The 20,000-nt window shown below is 46.6% G+C and overlaps 1 protein-coding gene across 1 annotated transcript in view; it reads left to right on the top strand.

Annotated features, from left to right (window-relative positions):
- LOC125026789 (PHD finger protein rhinoceros-like) overlaps positions 1-9,632 on the top strand; it is a 29,088-nt gene extending 19,456 nt beyond the window's left edge. The window contains exons 5-7 of the mRNA XM_047615389.1: positions 4,964-5,003; positions 5,170-5,330; positions 9,415-9,632. Of these exons, the coding sequence (XP_047471345.1) occupies positions 4,964-5,003; positions 5,170-5,330; positions 9,415-9,632 (419 nt within the window). The remainder of the gene's footprint in view (positions 1-4,963; positions 5,004-5,169; positions 5,331-9,414) is intronic.
- Positions 9,633-20,000: the final 10,368 nt, after the last annotated feature.

Here is a 20,000-nt window from a genome sequence, read left to right as displayed (position 1 = left end):
ATTTCGTTCAGGTTTAGGTGGTGGGACATCGTTTCGACTTGTTTCATCAGTATAATTCGATGTCAACGATTTAATATAGATTAACCCCATTATACTATGATTAAAAAAGAATACGCTATGCTTTTATAATATAAGCTCTCGATGTACGAAGGCATATAAACGATAAAACACACAGCAGACGCAGCACTAACACCTCAACAAATAGAACTACTTTCCTTCTCAGTCAGACGAGCACTATAGACAGTTGAACTGGCTAGCGTCCCGAGTAGCCTTAGGTATAGCAGAGTTGCGTAGGAATAGCAGGGATATGCGGTGGGGGTGTGGTGGGTGTTGGGGGGGGGGGTGTGTGTGTGTGTGGGTGGGTGTGGGGGGGTATGTGGGGTTGGTGTGTGGTTGGTTTTGGGTTGTGGAGTGGTTGTTGGTGGGTGTGTTGTTGGGTTTGGGTTTGGGGGGGGTTGGGTTTTTTGTTTGTGGCGGTGGGATGGTTGGGTTGTGAGGGTTTGTTGTGTTTGTTTAGGGGGGGGGGGGTTGGGGGTTTGGAGTTGGGGGTTAGTGTGTGTGTACTGTGTATGTTTGTTGGTTGTTTGTGTGTGTTGTTTGGGGGGGGGGTGGGGGTTTGTTGGTTAATTTGTTGTGTGTGTGTTATAATTTTTTGGGAGGATGGATGGGGGGGGAAAATAAGTTCATAGTATTGACAGATTTTTGAATTTATAAAAGATTAATGTTCTATTAATTAAATGGAATGTAATTGTAAATGTATTGGTTGAAGATTGATAGTAGTGGAAGAGCACCAAGTAAAACTAGTAGTTCAGTTATTTATATTGTGGGGTGTGTGGGGGGGGGGTGTGGTTGTGGGTGGGGGGGTGGTGGTTGTTGGGTTTGTAGGATGGCTTGATGGTAGTGTAGTTTTACATTGGTAGTGTTCAGCAAGGGTGTTTTTGTGGGGGGAGGTGATTTGTTGTTATGTGTTTGTTTGTTATGTTTGATTGTTTAATTGTGTTGTTGTGTTTGTTTTGTAGTTTTTTTTTGGTTTATTGTAATGTGTTGTTTTGTTTTTTATTCGTTTGATTTGATGTTTGTGTTTTAGTTTTGTGTATTTGTTTTGTTTTTGTTTTTTTTTGTAGTGTGATTATATATGAATGTGTGTTTTTGTGTTTTTTTTTTTGTTTTAAATATTTTTTTTTTTGTTTTTTTTTTTTGGTTTGTGTTGTGTGTTATGTGTGTTTGTTTGTGTTTTTTTTTTTGATGTTGATGTTTTTTTTTATTTGTTTGTTTTGTAGTTGTATTGTTAGTGTTTGTGTTGGGTTGTTAGTTGTTTTGAATTAATTTTGTTGTTTGTGTTGTTGATTGTTGTTTTGTATTGTTAGTTTTTTTTTTTTGTGTTGTGTGTTTTTTTTTTTATTTTTAGTTTTTTTTTTTTTTGATTGATGTGTGTTTGTGATGTTGTTGATTTGATTTGATTGAGTTTTGTTGTTTTGTTGTGTGTGTTTTGTTTTTTTTTTTTATGTGTTTTTTGTTAATTTTTTTAGTTGAGATAATTGAGAAAAGTTGTGTTGTTTTTAGTATTGTAGTGTGTTTAGATAGTTATGTTTTATAAGAAATGATAGTGTATAATAAGTTAGTGAAAGAGTGATTATAGTTGAATTTTTATTGTGATATGTTGGGGGTTTTTCTAGTGAGTAGATGGGTGAGAATTATTAAAAATTATTTATTTTTTTGTTAAAGTTTTTTTTTTTTTTTTTGTTGTAAGTTTATTTTATTATTTGTTTTTTTTTATATTTTTATAGTTATGTTAATATTAAGAGAATTTTTTGTTTATGTATTATATTTTGTATTTTTTTTTTTTTTGTTGTTTTTTAATTAGATACAGTGATAAGTTAATTATTTTAATTTTTTTTTCAAAAACTAATTTGTCAATTGATGTTTTGATGATCCATATTTCCGTATTTTTGTGTTTTAAGGAAGAATATAGACGCGGCCAGTGTCACTGATACCTCCTCCCTCAAACTAAATACTTGTGTCAACATCATTATCAACATGTTAATTGCCAATATTCGCCGCCGAAGAGGACCATGCTTGTTGAACAATGAATAGAGTGGGGATGTTTTTTTGTTTTGTGTGTGATTTGTAGTTGTTTGTTTTTCAGTGTTTGTGTTTGATTTTGTTTGTTATTCTGGTGTGGTTGGTGTTTGTGTTTGGGCGTCCCGCGCCCGTCGTCCTGTGTCTCCGTCTTTGTTTCTCCTGTTTCTCCTTTTCGCCTGCCGCGGTCGTCGTTTCTCCCGGTCTCGTGGCTCCCTTCGTCGCGTTTTCCCGCCTTATTTTGTTTTTCTCCGCCTGCTTCTCTTTCTCCGTCTCTCTGTTCCGCCTTCACTTTCTTTCACCATTCCTCTCTCTTAGCTTCTCTCTTGTCCTCCCCTTCTTCTCTTTGTCCCGGTCGTCGCCTTCTTCCTTCTTCTATATTCTCCGTCTCTCTTTCTCCTTCTGCTCTGTTTCTCTCCTTAGTCTCTTTCTTCCTTCTCTCTCGTTTCTTCCTTTCTTTCTCTGTTCTCCCCTGCCTGTCGCTTTTTCTTCCTTCTGCTCTTCTCTCCGTCTCCCCGTCCTCCGCGTCGCTTTCTCCCTTCTTCCTTTGCTCACCAGCGCTCCTTTGTCGCTTCTTCTCTTTTTCTCCTTCTTCCTCTTGGCGCCCTGCTGTCTCTTTTGCTCCTTCTTCTCTTTGTTTCTCCTTCATTCTCTTTTCGCCGGCTTCACTTTTTCTCCCTCTACGCCTTGGCTTCCGGCTTCGCGGCCTTGTTCTCCTTCATCACTTTCTCCTTCTTCTCTGTGTCTCCTTCTCTCTGTTTCTTCCTTTTTCTCTTTCTTGCTCTGTTCTCCCTTCTGCTTCGTCGCTCCTTCGTCTCTTCTGCCTGCGGCTCTTGCGCCTTCTCGCTTTTCTCCTTCTTCTCTTTTCTCCTTCTTCTCTTTCCCTCCTAGTCGGCTCTGTCGCCTTCTCCCGGCCTCCCTCTCTTGCTCTGTTCGCCCTTTCCTGTCTCTTTCTCCTCTCCCCTTTTTCTCCGTCTTCTCTGTCCCTTCCTATATTTCTTTCGTTCTACTGTTCCCTTTGCTCACGCCAAACTTAACCCGACCCTAAACAACCCCCCTCACAACCCAATAGAAAAAACACCACACCCCCCCACCCGACAACCCAACCTACCACCCCTACCCCACCCACACCCCCCCCCCCCCCCCCCCCACCCCCCCGCCCCCAAACCTCCCAACCCCACCACCACCCCCAACACCCTCCCCCCCCCCCCTTCCCCCAAGCCCCAACAAGACATACACCAACAATAACACAACTCACAAACTAAACTCTCACAGTCCGACACACAACCCTTTAAACACAGCGTCTTGATTAATATAACACTTTGCTTTTTAATACAACAAAGTATTGCTTTCATATCTGCGATCTATTTATGTCTTTGCTTGTTATTATTCCATGCGTGTTGTTCATCGAGATAATGTTATCTGTTAACGCTCATTATCATTCGGCCGGGGAAACCCCCTTACTATAAGCATTATCTTAAATAATTCACAAGTAATGCAGTATTACTAATCATTATTGGGGGCTGGTGAAAAAAAAAAATTTGTGATTTACTACATTATATGTTATCAACATTATCGGCTACTCTGCAACGCGGTAGCATCAGCCTCCTGGCGAATGCTGCTTTGCCATGAATAGTATCCTGATCAATTTGTAGTGTGACTCGATGCTTTTGCGTGTGTGCGGGGGGGGTGTGTGTTGTGTGTAATAATATATATTATATATATATTATATATATATAGAGATATATATAATATAATAAATATATATGTATATATTATATATATATAGTTTTGTGTTGTGGGTGGGGGGGGGGGGTGTGTGTGTGGGTGTGTCTGTGTGGGCGCGCGTGTGGGGTTGTGTGTGTGTGTGTGTGTGTGTGTGTGGGTGTGGTGTGGTGTTGCGATTTGTTTCCGTAGTGTATTATCATTTTTTGTGTGTGTGGCGGGGGGGTGTGTGTGTGTGTGGGTGTGTGTGTGTGTGTGTTGTGTGTTGGGGGGGTGGGGAGTGGGTGGGGTGGTGTGGGTTTGTGGGGGGGGGTGGGGGGGAGGTTTGTGTGTGTGTGTGTGTTGGTGTGGGTTGGTTGTTGTTGTTTGGTGGGGTGGTTGTGGGGGGGTGGGGGGGGGGGGGTGGGGGTGGTGTTTTCATTAATGTTTGGTTGAAGTTGGTTATGGGTTGTGGATGAAGGGGTTGTGAGGTTAGTGGTGTGGAACGGGATGTGTTTGTAATCAGAGTGGCCCGAGTGGGTGAGTCGGGGTCGGTGTGGTGACACTAGTGGTATGTTTGGCTCATATATATTGCCTGTTTAATTTAAAAAAAAAAAAAAAGCACGTGTTGGCGTGCAGTTCCTTAAAACGTACATAAGCACTTGAAGACTGGGGGAATCACTATACAAACCTAACTAACATATACAAAAAAAAAAACCCCGTTTGAAGAAATCATGAACCGATAGTGACTTAAAAGCGTTATGGCAAGGTAATGTATGCAACAAGAGATGTTGATCCGTGCGCGCATAATTTAGGATTAAATCTGTTTATATTAATTTTTTTATATTTTAATCCTGTTTTTTCCATTTTCCTCCTCCCTAAATGTTTATGCCACCTCCCCCTCCCACCCCTCACCCTCAAAGCCGTCTGTTGCATATTCACCCAAGCATGGCATAAATATTTTCGATGTCATATTGAGAATTTATTCTTTCTCCTTTCTTATTCTGTTCCTTTCTCGTTCTGCTATGACAAAAATTAAAAAAAAAATTATAATAAAAAAACGGAAATTTTTATACTACCCTATATAAAAACACTACCAGGGGCGTTAATTATATTTAAAACATATAGAATTCTGACTATTTGAAAAGAAAAGCATTCTTTTGTGTCCTAAACATCACAGGTATTCCGATAAGGAAATGGTTCTTTGGCCAATTCCCATTGTAAGATAACCAAAAGTTATATTTTGCCTCCTCCCCCCCCCCCCCCTCTTCACTCTAAACCTCACTTGTCTCGAATCCCAGTCGGGATCTGTGGGACCTACAACGAACTGCTTTTGAACATTGGATAATCCACATCCTGCAATCGCTCCTTTATTTTACGTAAAAGGTATAAACAACTGGACCACAGAGACTTCGAGCAACGGCGCTGGAGCAATGCCGTCCTGGAGGCGAGGCTGAAGAGCAAAGAAGACGTGCATCTTGGCCCGACGGGAAGCTTGCGGTCCCCTCTTGGCAGCCTGCGGGTGTCGGGGCGCGTGCGAAGGGGAAGTTGTTTTTGTCCTCAAAAAAAAACACTTGGTCATAAAAAAAAACTTCTCGCCTAACCCTTTCTAACTTTCTTTGGTTTTCTTCTTCTTTCTCTTCTTCCTTCTGTTCCTGGGGAGATCCATTTTGATAGAGGTCTTGGGTTTTGATTAATAAAATCTTGGACAGCAAAAAGAGAATTCAATAATATGAAAAATTATGATGGACATTGCAAAATTCGAACCACCGCCCCTGAATGGTAAAACTGATTAAAAAATTTGGAAATTCTACCCCCCCCGGGCCACTAAACATGCCGGTAAAAAACCAAACCCAGGGCTACATTTAAAAAAAAGGGAAACTTTTTTCCGGAAAATTTTTTTTCCGTTCAAACATAATTTTTTTATTTTTTTTTTACCGCGTCTCATGTGCCTTTACCTAAGTGAGTTAGTGTGAGTCGAGAAGTAATTGATGATGTTGGGGCAAGAGCTGGTGAAAATAAGTAATTTCCGTTTTTATCAAGGAAATCGAAAAAAAAAGGAAACCTTTTGAAACTGATTTCTTATGAAAACATTAATAGAGATAAAAAAAAAAAAAAAAAAAAAAACATGACATTAGCGCAAGATTAATTCGGTTACCACGCTGAGTTGATCACAGATTGATATGCGAATTGACGAACCTTGGGGTGAAAAAGGGTAACATTTTCCCCTGCACGACCCACACTTGCAACCAAGTACCAAGCCTCAAAATTTTCCCACATTTAAACCTTTACCATAAGCCTTCGTTTTGGATTCACTACAAAAAATACTGCGGGTTCCAGTTTTTAAGTAAGGTAACTCGTTAGGTATTTTTTGCGTCCCTTGACCTTTTTTTTTTTTTTTTTTAAGTTTGAGCTAACTAAATTGACAATTTTAATTTTTACAAACTGGCTAAAAAATTGACTGAATTAAAAAAAGTTTTTCATCTCTTAAAACTACGGTGAATCAAAAAAAAGGGGAACTTTTTATCTTGGGATAATTGTGGGGGGGAAAAAATAAAGGGGGGCCAAAAAAAACCAAAGTTATTTTTTTTAGGCATTAAAACCTATTTTTTTTGACCCCCTTTTACTTATTTTTCCCCCCCGTTTTTCCCCCCCCCTTTCCCTTTTTTAAGTTATCAAAAACAAAAAAACCAAAAAGAAATTTTTTTTTTTTTTTGCACCAAAGAAAAACAGTTTTTGGTTTAGAAGCCATAACCCAAATATATAAATACTTATTTACCCTCCCCAAAACTACCCAACTCCTTAAGGATGGGGTTAAATTAAAAAAAAAAAAATAAAGTTTGGGGAAATTAGAAAAAAAAAATAATTTTTCATTTGCTTTGTTAAAAAAACGATTAGCCAAGACCCCATCCTAAAGGTTGGGTCAAATGCCCTGTGCCTAATTTTAGGGGAAAAATTTTATTGAGAATAAAGCTTTTTTGTTGAAGGTTGGCAGGGGGGAGGGGGGTCCTTGAGGAGTTGGTCTTTTTTATGGCCCGGTGGGTTGGGTTAAGGAAGGTTGGGGAGGGTTTTTTTCAGGAATTTTTATGTTTCTGTCTCTCCTTTCTTAGAAAATTGCCGGCTGAGGGGGGCTCTTACCCATTAAAGCCACCCTAGGAAACAGGGAAAGAAAACACGAGCGAAAGGGGGATCACCCTTTTTCCCCTTTTTTACTAATTCTTAAGGGAACCCCGGGGGAATGCCCCGGGGGAAATTATAAAAAGGGGAGGGGGCATCAAAACAAAAAACTAAATTCCAGAGAAATATTAACTAAATAACAGAAAAGACCATGAAAGTAAGATGCAACATCGATCAGTAGACTTACTTAATTAAAGAACAACCCCCCACACAAAACCTATACCACCACCCCCTAACACCACCCTTTAAAAGTAGAAAAAGGTGACAGTCTGACTAACTCCTCTTAATAAAAAGTGGACCTGACTAGTCGACCCTAGACACGGGCTCAGCCTGGGGGCGTGGCTAGAGGGAGGCTGATTAAAACCTTCTTCCTCGGCCCCTGGAGAGGTCAGCTGAGTCTGGGTCAGTGGCGCCACTTCCTGCTACTTTTTTAAACCTGACCAGAACCAGTGGGTTCTACTTTTTCACTCCGGCTTGTTGGGGGATGTTCAAGCGTGACCAAGGCTTCAAAAAGCTGGATTTGTTTTTCCCTTATAAATTGCCTATACTCATTTATTCATATAACTTATATATATATAATATTATATATATTATATATATAATAGATATATATATGTGTGTGTGTGTGGTGTGTGTGTTTTGTGTGTGTGTGTGAGTGTGTGTGTATGTATTATACATATATATATATATATAATTTAATATATATATATCTATATATGTAATGTATATCTACCATATAATAGTACATATCAATACGTAAATATGTATGTAGTATATACACGAAACATATATAATATATAGGATAGATTTATGAGCGGTGTGTGTGTGTGTGTGTGTGTGTGGAGGTGGGTGTTGTTACATATATATATTTATTATATATATTTATATATATATATATATAAAATATATATATATATGAATATAATATATATGTATATATAACCTCACTTATATAAAAAACAGCGAGTAACAGCTCCTCCGCCGCATGAACCTGAGCCCCGCTGCGGCCGCCCGCCCGCCCCTCCCGTCGCGCCCACGAGGGTCGCTGGCCTGCCCGGCTGAGTGCCCGCCAGCCGCCCATAAACAAGCCATCCCTTACAGACCTGCTTCGAAAGGCCGCTCAGAATTTACCCTCTCGAGTCTTTCCCTCCGTCACCGCGGCCGTGCCCATGACCTAGCCCAACAGCTTCGATGTTAACGCATCCCCGAAAAAAATTAAGTGTTTTTATTGGAATTTCTTGCTGGTCTATAATCAAGCAATGTGCTTCTGTTTTGAATTTGTGATTAAAGACTGTTCTATTCCATGTGAATACTTATTGAGGGCTGTGGTTTTGTTTAGTTTTTTTGTTAGTTTATTTATTTTTCTTTCTTTCTCTCTCTTTTCTTCTTTTTTTTTTCGTTTAAGGCGAGGCGGTCATTCTGTCGTGGATTTCTGTTCCGTGTATTTCGCTGGCTCTTAAGAAATACGAGTCTTATAAAAGGCAGACCCGCCGGACGCCATCATGATACGATAGACGCAATTGTTCGGCATTGCATGATCATAAAGGAAAAATAACAATTGAGATCATATTCTCGGATATTCTTGGAGCGAGGGAGTATTAATGATACCGTCGCCGGGAGAGTGGCAACCTTTGCATTGGCAATGATTGGGGGACTTGCACTGATTAATATTAATACAGGCGACGGGTAAATCATTTTAACCTCGAGAAGACCCACACATGCGAAAATTTGATTCTGGTCTGGCCAAACGATCAATCATCTGCTCTTATAAATCACGCTAGAGGCCATGTATTGATATCATCGTGGAGTACATTGCAAACCCTTGTATTTTCAAGTTCGAAAACATACATTTGAACTTAGAATCAACTTGGGTTTTGAGCTTCGAATCAACGTGGCTTCGTCAGGGTGAACGCCTTCGTAAATATTAAAAAGCTTTTGTGATACTTTCCAGTTATTGTCTTTCGATATTATATTATTATACCCTTTTTGTTGTTGTTTTTCTGTTCTTCGTTGGTTTGTTTTTCTTTCGTGTGTTTCAAACTACAAACACTGCTTATTTCTCATGTGCTTCATCAGCATACGAGTTTCATTTCAGTTTTAATTTAATTATTGAGTTTATACAGAAAAGGGGCGGATGCGTGGCATAAAGTATTTCTTATATCTTGTCTATTTGGATTTTTTGTGCAACGGCAGACCAGCGAGTCCGTTCCGTCGGCTTAGCTCATTCATAGTGTCTTTTATAGCCACATGACGGCTGTTTGAGCGTTCTTCACACAGACCAGCGTACCACATGACCAAACGCATACATCACACACCACTCACAATTCGCAATATATATATAGTATAGTAATATATAATGATATATGTATATATATATATATATTATTTATATATACCGAACAGTGTCAGGCAAACATTTCTTAATATAGTAATAAAGCATTTTTAATGTTACAGACGTCAGCATAAAAACCAGTACTTTCACTGAAGCATGCAACTCCTCAGTTCCAGGATGTTCCTCAGTAAACATCGCAACACTTTTCTGGTCACTGCGAACGCCTCACACCCAACGGAATTCAAAATGCAAAAGAAAAATGAACACGAGATTTAGTGGATTACGAAGAGAAATGTCCGGAGTGGGTGGAAGACCGCCCAGTGAGGCCCGGCGCCGCTGAGGTCTTCCTCGACCTCATTTCTTTCGTTCTTCTTCATGAGGTCATGATGCGTGGGCGAGGGGCCGGGCCGGACTGGGAGCCGGCGATTATCCTATAGTGTATATCATTATAGGAGGCAAAAATGGTCTGCGTTGTGGTGGTGTAGATAGATAGACGGATTCTATATTTATATAAGTATCTATATGTAATGAATATATCTGGGATTGTGTGGTGGTGTGTGTGTGTGTGTGTCTGTGTGGTGTGTGTGTGTGTGTGGGTGTGTTGTGTGTGTGTGTGTGTATTGTGGGTGTGTGTGTGGGTGTGTGTGGTGTGGTGGTGTGTGGCGTGTGTGAGTGGCCTGGTGCTGTGTATAATATTTGTATTTTGGCATTTGGTATATATATATACATGTTAATATAACAGAACCAGATTACATGTAAATATTATATATGTATTTAAATGTACTTTTTAGAGATAGCATAAATGATTGCTCAACTTATACCACAATTACTATAAATTAAAAACGAATAAAAACCTCCGGAAATCTTGTAAACCACCTAAAAAAAGATTCAAAAGACTTACAAACAACCAAATCTTTTTTTCTTTCACTATTTTCCTAACAAATCGTTCAAAAAACAACAACATTAACACACACAATGCAAACTTAAAACAACAACTACAACAAGGAAGAAACCACAGCGCATCCAAAAGAACAAACTTAACAACGAAGGGCAACTTAAACGACACCAACATCGCAAAATGACGCAAGAGAATCTTTTCCCCGTTCTTCTTTTTTCGACAAAATCTTTCCTCCAAATCTTTCCTCCCTTATTCGTTCCTTTTCCTTCTTTTCTCCCTTTTTTCTCATCCTTCTTTCCCTCCTCCTTTATTCCTCGTTCCTTCTCGCTTTCGCTCCTTTTCCCTTTAAGTACCCTTTATATTTTTAAAAAAAATCTAAAAACAGTTTTGTGAATGTGCAGCTTTCGAAAGATCACACTCATGAGGAGTTGGTGGGAATTGACTATTGAATATGAATACTGAAACTCATAGGTCCTCCTTCGGCATTCAGAAAACTAAAAAAAAAAACCCGAAAGCCCACACTAAAGACCCCTACTAAAACCCTAAACCCTAGGCCCATTTAACCAAGGCAAGATGAGGCAGGATATTTGATTACTTTTTATTATTACTCTCTTACCTACACATATCAGATAACGTTGTTTATATAAAAAAAGATAAATCAGAGCGCATTCACACATGAATATGTAAATATCAGGCTGCGGGAGGATAATCTACCTCATTGGTATAAACACGGTAACGAAAAAGGTAAATCAATCTACATTGTAGTGCACATCATTGAGCGGGTTAATCTGTTTGTATATAGAGTTTTGGATGGAACGGCGTTTGTTTGGGTTTGAAAAGGATGGATGGAAAAACCTCGCCTTTTCTCCCCGTTCCATTTGTCTACGTCGGCTCCGCTCGCTTTCCTCGTTCGAACTGCGAAACGTTGGTGTGCTTGTGCTGCCCGGGGATGAACGGCCGAGAAGTCAGGATGTGGTGCGAGAATGTTGATGGGAATTTCGAACTGGTGCGAAGTTTAAGAATGTTGAGTGTTAGGGGAGGGGGGGGGGGGGGGGGGAGGGTAGGGGAGGTTAGGGGAGGGGCGGGGGAGGAAGAGAGGGGGGGGAGCACGGAGGGTGGGGAGCGGGGGGGGGGATGTGTGAGTGTTAGGGGAGGTGGGGTGTGTGAGTGTTAGGAAGGGGGATGGGGGGGGGGGGGGGGGGGGGGCGGGGGGTGAGTGTTAAGGGAGAGGGGAGGGAGGGAGGTTGGGGGGGTGAGGGAGGGGGTGTTAGAGGGAGGGGGGCTAAAGGATTTCGAACTGTGAAGTTTTGATAATGTGTGAGTTGTTAGGGGAAGGGGGGAAGGGGGGAATGGGGGGGGGGGGGAGGGGGTGGTGGAGGGGGGGGGCGGGGGGGGGGGGGCGTCTCTCTTTGTCTGTCTGTCTGTCTGTCATCTCTCTGCTCTCCGTCTCTCCTTCCTTCTCTCATGTCTGTATCGTCTCATCCTCTCGTCTCTTCTCTTTTCCTCGTCGATCTCTCGACTCTCCTCTCTACTCCAAGTAATCCTCTTGCTTCTTCTGCTCAACTCTCTCTACTCATCTCACGTCAGTCTCTCCCCCCCTCGTCTCTCATCTTCGATGAACTGTCTCGCTAACTCTATGCGCTCGTCGTCGTCTCTCCACCCTTCCTCATCCCCCCCCCCACACTCCCCCTCTCTCAGTCTCTCTGATCCACACTCGCTCGTCGCTCTCGTCTCTCTCCTCATCTCCTCTCCATATCAACTCTACTCGCGTCTCTTGAGGTCCTCGTCTCCCTCTCTCTCATCTTTCGTCCTCCCCATCGCTCTCCTCCAATCCCCTCTCCTCTCTCAGGCCGCTCCTCTCTCTCTCCCTCACAAGGCTCGCCATCCCTCTCTCACCTCTCAGTCATACCAGAATCCTTATTCCCTCGACCTGATCTCGGTAACCACTCTCCCTCAGCCTTCTCTCTCTCTGTCTTTTCTTTCTTTCTCATTCCCTCTTTCTTCATCCTCTCTCCACCCTCTCCTCCATCCTCGCTCTTCAATCCCTCTCTCTCTCTCTCTCGCGTCGGGCATCAATGATCGATCGAAGGTCTCTCTCTCCTCTCTCGTCTTTCTCTCTCGCGTCATCAGTCTCTCCATCTCTCTCCTCCTTCTCTCTCCCCTCTCCGTCTCGTCCCTCAAACTCGTCTCTCTCTCCCCTCTCCAAAGACAGTCTCTGCCAATCCTCTCCATTCACTCCCTTACTCTCTTCGCTCATGAAGTTCGTCTCCGAGATCCTCTACACTTCATCTCTCTCCTCCTATCACTTTTCTCTCCCCTCTCATCTCACTCGCTTTCTCTCCTCTCGCTCGCTTTTTCCCCTTCCTCCGTCTCTCTCCTCGTGACTGCACTCTCGTCGACACACACACATTCTCTTTCCTCTCATCTCTCTCAATCTTCTCTCCTCTCTCTCAGGTCCAACGTGCGGTCCTCATGGTCGCCTCAACCTCTTCCCCCCCCTTCTTCATCTTATCTGCTTCATTTCCTCCTCTTCTCTCGTCTCCCACTCTCTCGTCCGTCTGTGTCTCTCTCTCTCTCAGTGTCGCCTCTCGTCTCTGTTTGTCTCCCTCATCCCTCCGTCACACAGTAGCCCTCTTTCTGCAACCCTCTCTCAAATCAGGTCTCTTCCATCATCGTTCGCTCCCCCTCTCTCGCGCGTGTCCTCTCTCATCCTCACATCTGTCACTCCTCTCGTCTCTCTACTCTCGGCGCATCTCTCTCCTCTCTGCGCTCTCATCGCTCTCTCAACACTCTCGCTCATCGCGAGTCTCAACTCCGTCTCTCAACTCTCTCCTCATCCTCTCTTCTCGCATCTTCTTAGACGCCAATTCTCTCGCTCCATTTTCTTTCTCTCTCAATCCTTCAAGGCCTCTCATCGTCTCGCGCTGCCACATCTCTTTCTATAATTTAACTCGTTCTCCTTTCTCCTTTCTCGTTCTCGTCCTCCTCTCATCTCTCTCTCTCTTCAATCAGTCCCCATTTTCTCTCTATCCTCTCTTTCAGTCTCGGTCTTCTCTAATCGTCGTCCTCCTCACTCCAGAAGTCAAACCAGCCATTCATCTCTTTCTCGTCTCTCCTCCCCTCCTCTCATCTCGACACTCTCTCTCCTCAATTTCTCTCTCTCGTACTCTCGTCTATTCTCGCCTCTCCAATCTCCTCTCGTCTCGCTCTCCTCCACCTCAACAGGATCTCTAGCCTCACCCAACTCGTCACTCTCCACTCTCCACTCCCTCATTCTCTCCATCTCGGCCTCTCATCATCCTCTCGCCTCTTTTCGCCTCCTCATCCCTCCCTCCTCTCCTCCATTTCTCGGATCACACATTCTCTTTCCTCTCCTCGTCTCTCTCTCTCTCGCTCAGGTCGGCTCTCTCCACAGGGAGTCCTCGTCTCGCGGACGCGTACTCTCTCTTCTCCATCCACATCGAGTAAAAAAAAAATTCTCATTTTCTCTCTCTCTCGGTTGTTCCCTCTCTCCTCTCCGTCCCACTCTCGTCTCATCTCTTCTCCCTCCTGCCACACATCCCTCAATCCACTCCACGCGTCCAGTCCTCTCCCGATCCTACCTCAACGTCCTCTCATCTCTCCCTCTTCTCTCATCTCCCTCTCCTCGTCTATCACTTTCTCTCCTCTGGGTCCCGTATCGTTTTCTTCCTGCTCCGCTCTCCTTCTCGCCTTTCTCTCCTCGTTACATTCTCTACTCTCTCTGCCGGTCTCGATCGCGGTTCTCCTCTTTCACCATTCTCTTTCTCTCCTCTCCTCTCTCATTCCGTCCTCTTCTCTCTCTCTCGTTCTCGCAGTTCTCTTCGACGATTTCCTACTCTCTCCTCGTCTCCCCCTTCTTTCCGTCTCTCCCTCTCTGATCTCTCTCCGCGTTCGTCTCTCCTCTCGGCTCTCCAACTCGACGCTCGGTCTCTCTCTCTCGATCTATCCCTCAATTTCGCTCTCCCCTCATCCTCTCGCTAGGCTCTTCTCTCCAGTTCTCGAGGCTCGCGGTCTCTCGTCTATCGCTCTCTCTCGTCTCCGTCTCCGCTCTTCTGCTTCCTCTCTCCGTCTCTCTCGTCTCTCGTCGGCTCTCTCGGTCCTCGGACCTCTCCACTCCGTCTCTAGGTGTCGGACTCGTCTCGCAGCCGCCTCGTCTCCCCCCTCGCCTCCGTCCATCTCTTCTCGCTTAGCCCACACTCGTCTCTCTCCGAATCTCTCTGCTTCTCTCTCGTTCCGGGCACTCCTCCTCCAGAGATGCGCGTCTCTTGGCCTTTCCTCTCCTCTCACTCTCCCACGTATACCACTCTCCAATTCTCACTCTCAACTCTACATCTAGAGCGAGAGGGTTTCTCCGGCACTCATTCTCTTTCTCTTCTCTCCTCTCTCCATCGGTCCCTCGTCGCCGTCACCACGCTCGTCTCATCTCCCCTCGTCTCGCGTCTCTCACTCGGTCGTTCTCTTCTCCCTCTCACGAATCCTCTCCTCTCGTCTCCTCGCTATTGCCGCTCCATCTCGATCCTCTCTCCTCTCCTCTCTCTCGGCTATCTCATCGTCTCCTCCAGCCTCGTCTCGCTATCCTGCCGTCTCCCCAGATCGCCTTCTCCCAAGGATTCTCTCTCCATCTCGTCACTCCTCATCTATCTCCCTCTCTCATCTCCTCTCACGGGTCTCACATCCTCTCCCCTTCTCTCACTTCCTCTCCACTCGTCCCACTCACGCACTCGAAATCTCATCTCGCCACGCCGCTCTCCCCCACCTAGTCGCCTCTCCTCACTCCTCTCTTCTCTCTCATGTCCATCTAACGTCTCTCCGCGTCCGCTCTTCTCATCCTTACGCTCTTCTCTCTCTCATCTTTCTCCTTCTCTCTCATCTAGCTCTCCGCCTCATCATCGTCTGCTGGACAACGGGGGGGGGGGGAGATCCTGCTTCTCCTCTCGTCTTACGGAGAGGCCGGGTGCGGACCTAGGTCGGGCGGGGTTACATGTTGGGAGGAAGCGGCAGCCTCGGGGGCGTGGGTGCGTCGTAGGGCTTGTGGGGGGGGTCGGGGGGTGGGAGCTCTATCACTATCTCCCTCTCACTCCTCTCTCCTCAATCTCTCCCTTTCTTCTCGTCTTTCTCTCCTCTCTCGCCTCTCTCTCTCTTCCCCTCTCTGGCTCCGTCGCAATCCGGCTTCTCCGCCGTCCCTCATCTCTCAACGCCGTCTCTCTTCTTATACCTCTCTCCTCAGGCCAACGCCTCTCTCAGTCTCTGTTGTTGATTGTTGTAAAGAGCACCTCTCGCGTCCTCTCTCAATCGCTCTCCTCATCCATCTCTGCCTCTCGCTCTCACTGTCTCATCAAGTCTCTCTCTCTCCTCTCCCCCTCTGAGCTCTAAACTTCTCTCGGTTCTCCTCTCAAAGCCTCCCCTCTCCTCGCCATTCTCACGCTCCTATCTAAGTCTTCTTCATCTCTCGGGTAGTCAGTATCTCTCCCTCTCGTCGGTCCTCTCTCACCATCACAAATCTCTTTCTCGCTTCTCTCTCACAGTCACCTCATCCTCTCACTCTCTTCTGGTCGTCCTCATCTCCATCCCTCACCTCCTCCTCTATCGTCTCATCTCTCGTCTTCTCTCCGCATCTCTACTCGTCGCTCTCCTGAACTCTCATCGGTCTACTCGCTCTCTCAACACGTCACGCTCTCTTCCTCTCTCTCATCCACTCTCTCAGTAACGCTTCTCCTCTCCATCTCACATCTCAACTCTCTCATCATTCTCCTCTTTCCGTCTGCTGACTCTCTTCAACTCTTCGCGTCCTCTCGCTCTTCCTCCTCTCGTCCTCATCTCTCCTCACCGTCTTGGCTCCCACGGGTCTCTCTCGATGCCTCTCTCCCCTCTCAGACGTGTCTCACCGTCTCCTGCTCCTCCATCTCTCCCCGTCCGTTTATCACTCTTCTCTCCTCTCCCCTCATCCCATCTTTTCTCTCCTCTTCAGGATCTCCTCTCTCCTCTGCTCGCCGCTCTCTCAGCCTCTCTCGATCAGCAGCATCTGCTCAATCTCTCTCGTCGGCAACTCTCTCTCTCTCTCTCACCAGACTTATGCCTTATTCTCTTTCTCTCCGTTCTCTCACTCTCTCTCCATCTACTCCCCTCCATCGCTCTCCGTCTCCTCATCTCTCTCTCGCTCCGCTCTCCTCTCTCTCAGCTCCATCACCCTCTCCTCTCAGCTCCTCTCAAGCCCGGTCGTTCTCGTCCTCTAGTCCTCAGCCCTGCAACTCGCATCTATCACTCGTTCGTCTCTCTCATCCAGTCGGGCCCTCCTCACCTCGATTCAAGTCTCGTCACTCCTCCATCTCTTCTCTCTCTCTCGCTCCCCTCTCCGTTCGTCAGTCCTTCTCTCGTCGCCTCATCGTCTCTTCTCTCCTCCGCTCCCCCCTCTTTCTCTCCACCCTCACCTCATCTCTCCGTCTCTCGTCCCCTGCTACCTCGCTCTTCTTCGTCGGCATCCTCCTCGTCTTCCGATCTCATGTTTTCAAACATATATCTCTTTCTCTCTCCTCTCATCGTCTAATCCTCTCAACTTCCACTCAATCTCTCGGTTTCCTCTCTCTCGTCTTCTCGTCCTCTGCATCTCCTTCTCTCTCGAACCTCTCTCGTCTCCTGCGTCGCTCGTCTCTCTCACTCACTCTTCTCCTCCTCCTCTCGCCTCTTCGACTCTCTCGATCTCCCTCCCTCACGCCTCTCCGTCTCTCTCGTGGCTCTCTCTCTCTCTCCTCGCGCCCCCAGCTCGTCTCCGCCTCGTCGTCTCTTCCTCCTGTCCCTCCCTCTCCGTCAGCGCTCTCCCGTCTCCTCCCGTCTCTCCTCTCCCTCTCTCTCTCTCCCGTCAGCCTCTCTCCGCTCTCGCTCATCGCATCCCGCGCTCTTCGTCTGCTCCACCTTCGATCGCTCCTCCATCTCTCTTCTCAAGTCATCCATCCCTCTCTCAGCTCGTCTCAGCGACTCTCAACTACATCTCCTCTCGGATCGCATCTCTCTCTCGTCGTTTCATCTCTCCAGTTCACTCTCTCTCCTATCTCAGAGTCTACCTCTCACTCGCTCTCTCCTCTCGTCTCCTCGTCTCTCTCGACTCTCCATACGTCTCTCTCGAAATCCTCCCATCTCTCATTATCATCTCCTGCGTTATCTCGCCAATTCGTCTCACTCGTCTCTCACATCTCTCTCCATCTCGATCCTCCACACTCTCTCAGTCATCTCTCGGTTCTTGCGTCATCATCTCATGCTCCGTGTAACGTCTAGAATCTCTCCAGTCTCAAACTCTCTCTAAATCCCACGCCATCTCTCATCGCCCTCCGATCAACGCTCAGCCTCTCTCCTCGTCTCTTCAATCCACTTGTCATCACGCGCGCATCATCCCGTCCTACCCATCCCACCCTCCTCCTTCTCCTCCGATTCTCACTCCTCTCTCACCCTCCTCTCATCGTCACCGTCCTCAGATTGTCTCATCATCATCATCTCTACGATCTGTCTGATCTCTGTTTCCACCTCCCGGCTCTCTTCGCGCACTCGCTCCCAACCATCTCAGCGAAATGATCTCCTCTCTCTCCTTTAAACTCATCTCGTCTCTCTCTCATCCTGGTCTCACGTCCATCGCCCTGCAAACTCTCACGTCTCGGTCTCTCTCAGACCTCTCAATCGTCTCGCTCTCTCGTCGACTGCCACGGTCTCTACTCTCTCACCTCTCACATCTCGTTTACTCTCTCTCCTCTTCATCATCTCGTATGGGAGCTCTACTCTCTCTCATCTCGGCTCCCTCTACGCTCTCATCACTCGTCAATCACTTCTCTTGGCACTCCCTCCTCTATCTCTCAACTCTTCTCTCACTCATCGTTCAAGAATACTCGTCCAATCTCTCTCTCATGGGATATCAGCTCATCCATCTCCAGCTTCTCACAATCCTCTCCTCGTCTCAGCTTCCTGCTCTCACTCTCACTTCACCTCCTCTTGACTCCTCTCTCGTCCTCTTCTCTCACTCCGAGTCGCTCTCGACTCCCGGTCTTCTCTTCTCTCTCTTCCTCTCACATCTCTCTCCTCTATTCTTCCAAATTTCTCTCCTCCATCCACTTCTCTCTCTCCTCACTCCCATACTCTCACTCTCTACTCTCGTCTCGTCTAGACGATCCTCCTCGAGCCTGAGTCTCATCCTCTCTCTCCTCGTCTCCTCTCTCTCCTCCTCGACCATCGCCTCTTCGCACTCGTCTCTGTCTCTCCTCTCTCGTCTCGCCCTCCCCCACCTCACGCGCCTCTCCTCTCTACTTCTCAGGGTCTCTCTCCTCTCTCTCCGTCCACAACCTCTCGTCTCTTCTCTCCCTCTCTTCTCCGGTTCTCCTCGTCTCTCTATCGCTAATCTCTCCCCTCTCGTCGGTTCCTCCATCTCGTCTCTCTCTCTCTCTGCTCTTCTCTCTCCAACCTGGTCTCAGCGAGTCTCCACTCACTCACCGCGAGAAAAGTCCTCTCGCGCTCACCTCCCTCTCCTGCCCGCGCGTCTCATCCACCTCTCCATATTCTCAGTCTCATCTGATCACGTCATCCTTCTCTCTCATCATCTCACCTCAACTCTCTCCTCTCGCTCACACTCTGGTCCGACTCGCTCCTCACATTCAGTCATATCTCATCTCCGTCCTCCTCTCATCTCTCTCTCTCTCAAAGTTTCCAACCTCTCTCATCTCGTCTCTCCTCCCACCCTCTCCATCGTCTACTCTCTGTCGATCGGTCGGTGCGTCAGTCCCTCTCTTCCTCTCACCTCTCTTCTCCTCTCCTCCTTCCTTCTCGCTCATCCCAATCGTCCTCTCCCCACCACACCATCTCATCTCGTCTCATACAGTCGTCGACTCCTCCTCATCGTCATAAAACCTCGTCGTCGCCTCTGCGTGCGCCCTCTCTGCGATCTTCTCGCCATCTCCCCCTCTGCCCTATGTCCTCTCCTCTACTCTCTCTCCTCATGAACTCACTCGCACGTCGACTCGCTCCCGACCTCTAAAATCGTCTCTCATCGATCTCTCTCTCCCCGCGCCACACTGCTCTCCTCCTCTCTCTTTCACTCTCTCTCACTCACCTATCTCTCACTCGCTCCTTACTCCGAGTCGCTCTCTCCATCTCTCTCTCACCCTCTCTCACGCCTCTCTCTCGTCTCTCTCTCGCTGCCCCCCTATCTCCCTCTCCACCCTCTCTCCTCGTCGTCTCTCTCGCGGGCTCTCTCCTCTTCGATCTCATTCTCTCCCCTCATCTCTCTCCCCGTCTGCCTCTCCCCCACTCTCATTACTCTCCCTCGGCCTCGTTCGTCATCTCTCTTCTCTCGTTTCCTCCTCACTCGGGTCAACTCTCACTCACCGTTCCCTCTTCCCTACCCCCTCCTCTCGTTCTCTCGTCCCCCGTTATTCGGAAAGCTCTCCCGCTCCTCCTCGTCCGCTCTCCAATCTCTCTCGGGGACTCGTCAACTCGTACTCTCCTCTCTCCTCTCTCATCGTCATCATCCCCTCATCTACCCTTCTACCTCACTCTCACTACCATTCGGCGTCAGGGCACGCGTTTGAGCCGTCTTCCTCTCTATCAAATCTCCTCACTCTCACTCATCATCCTCGCGGCACCCGCGGCTCATCGTACGTCCTCTCCGCAGTCCGTCTCTCATCATCGTCCCTATGCCCTTCCTCTTTCCCTCCCCCGCACGCCCATCCTCCCGAATCCCTCCTTCCCAGGTTTCCCTCCCTCCCGTCCTTTCGTATTGTTTCCATCTCCCCCCCCCCCCTTCTGGTTAATGTA

Source organism: Penaeus chinensis, chromosome 7 (assembly GCF_019202785.1).
Source record: "Penaeus chinensis breed Huanghai No. 1 chromosome 7, ASM1920278v2, whole genome shotgun sequence".
Lineage (NCBI taxonomy): Eukaryota > Metazoa > Arthropoda > Malacostraca > Decapoda > Penaeidae > Penaeus > Penaeus chinensis.
The sequence above is the reverse complement of the archived record's forward strand: the minus strand, read 5'-3'. Positions and strand labels throughout refer to the sequence as shown.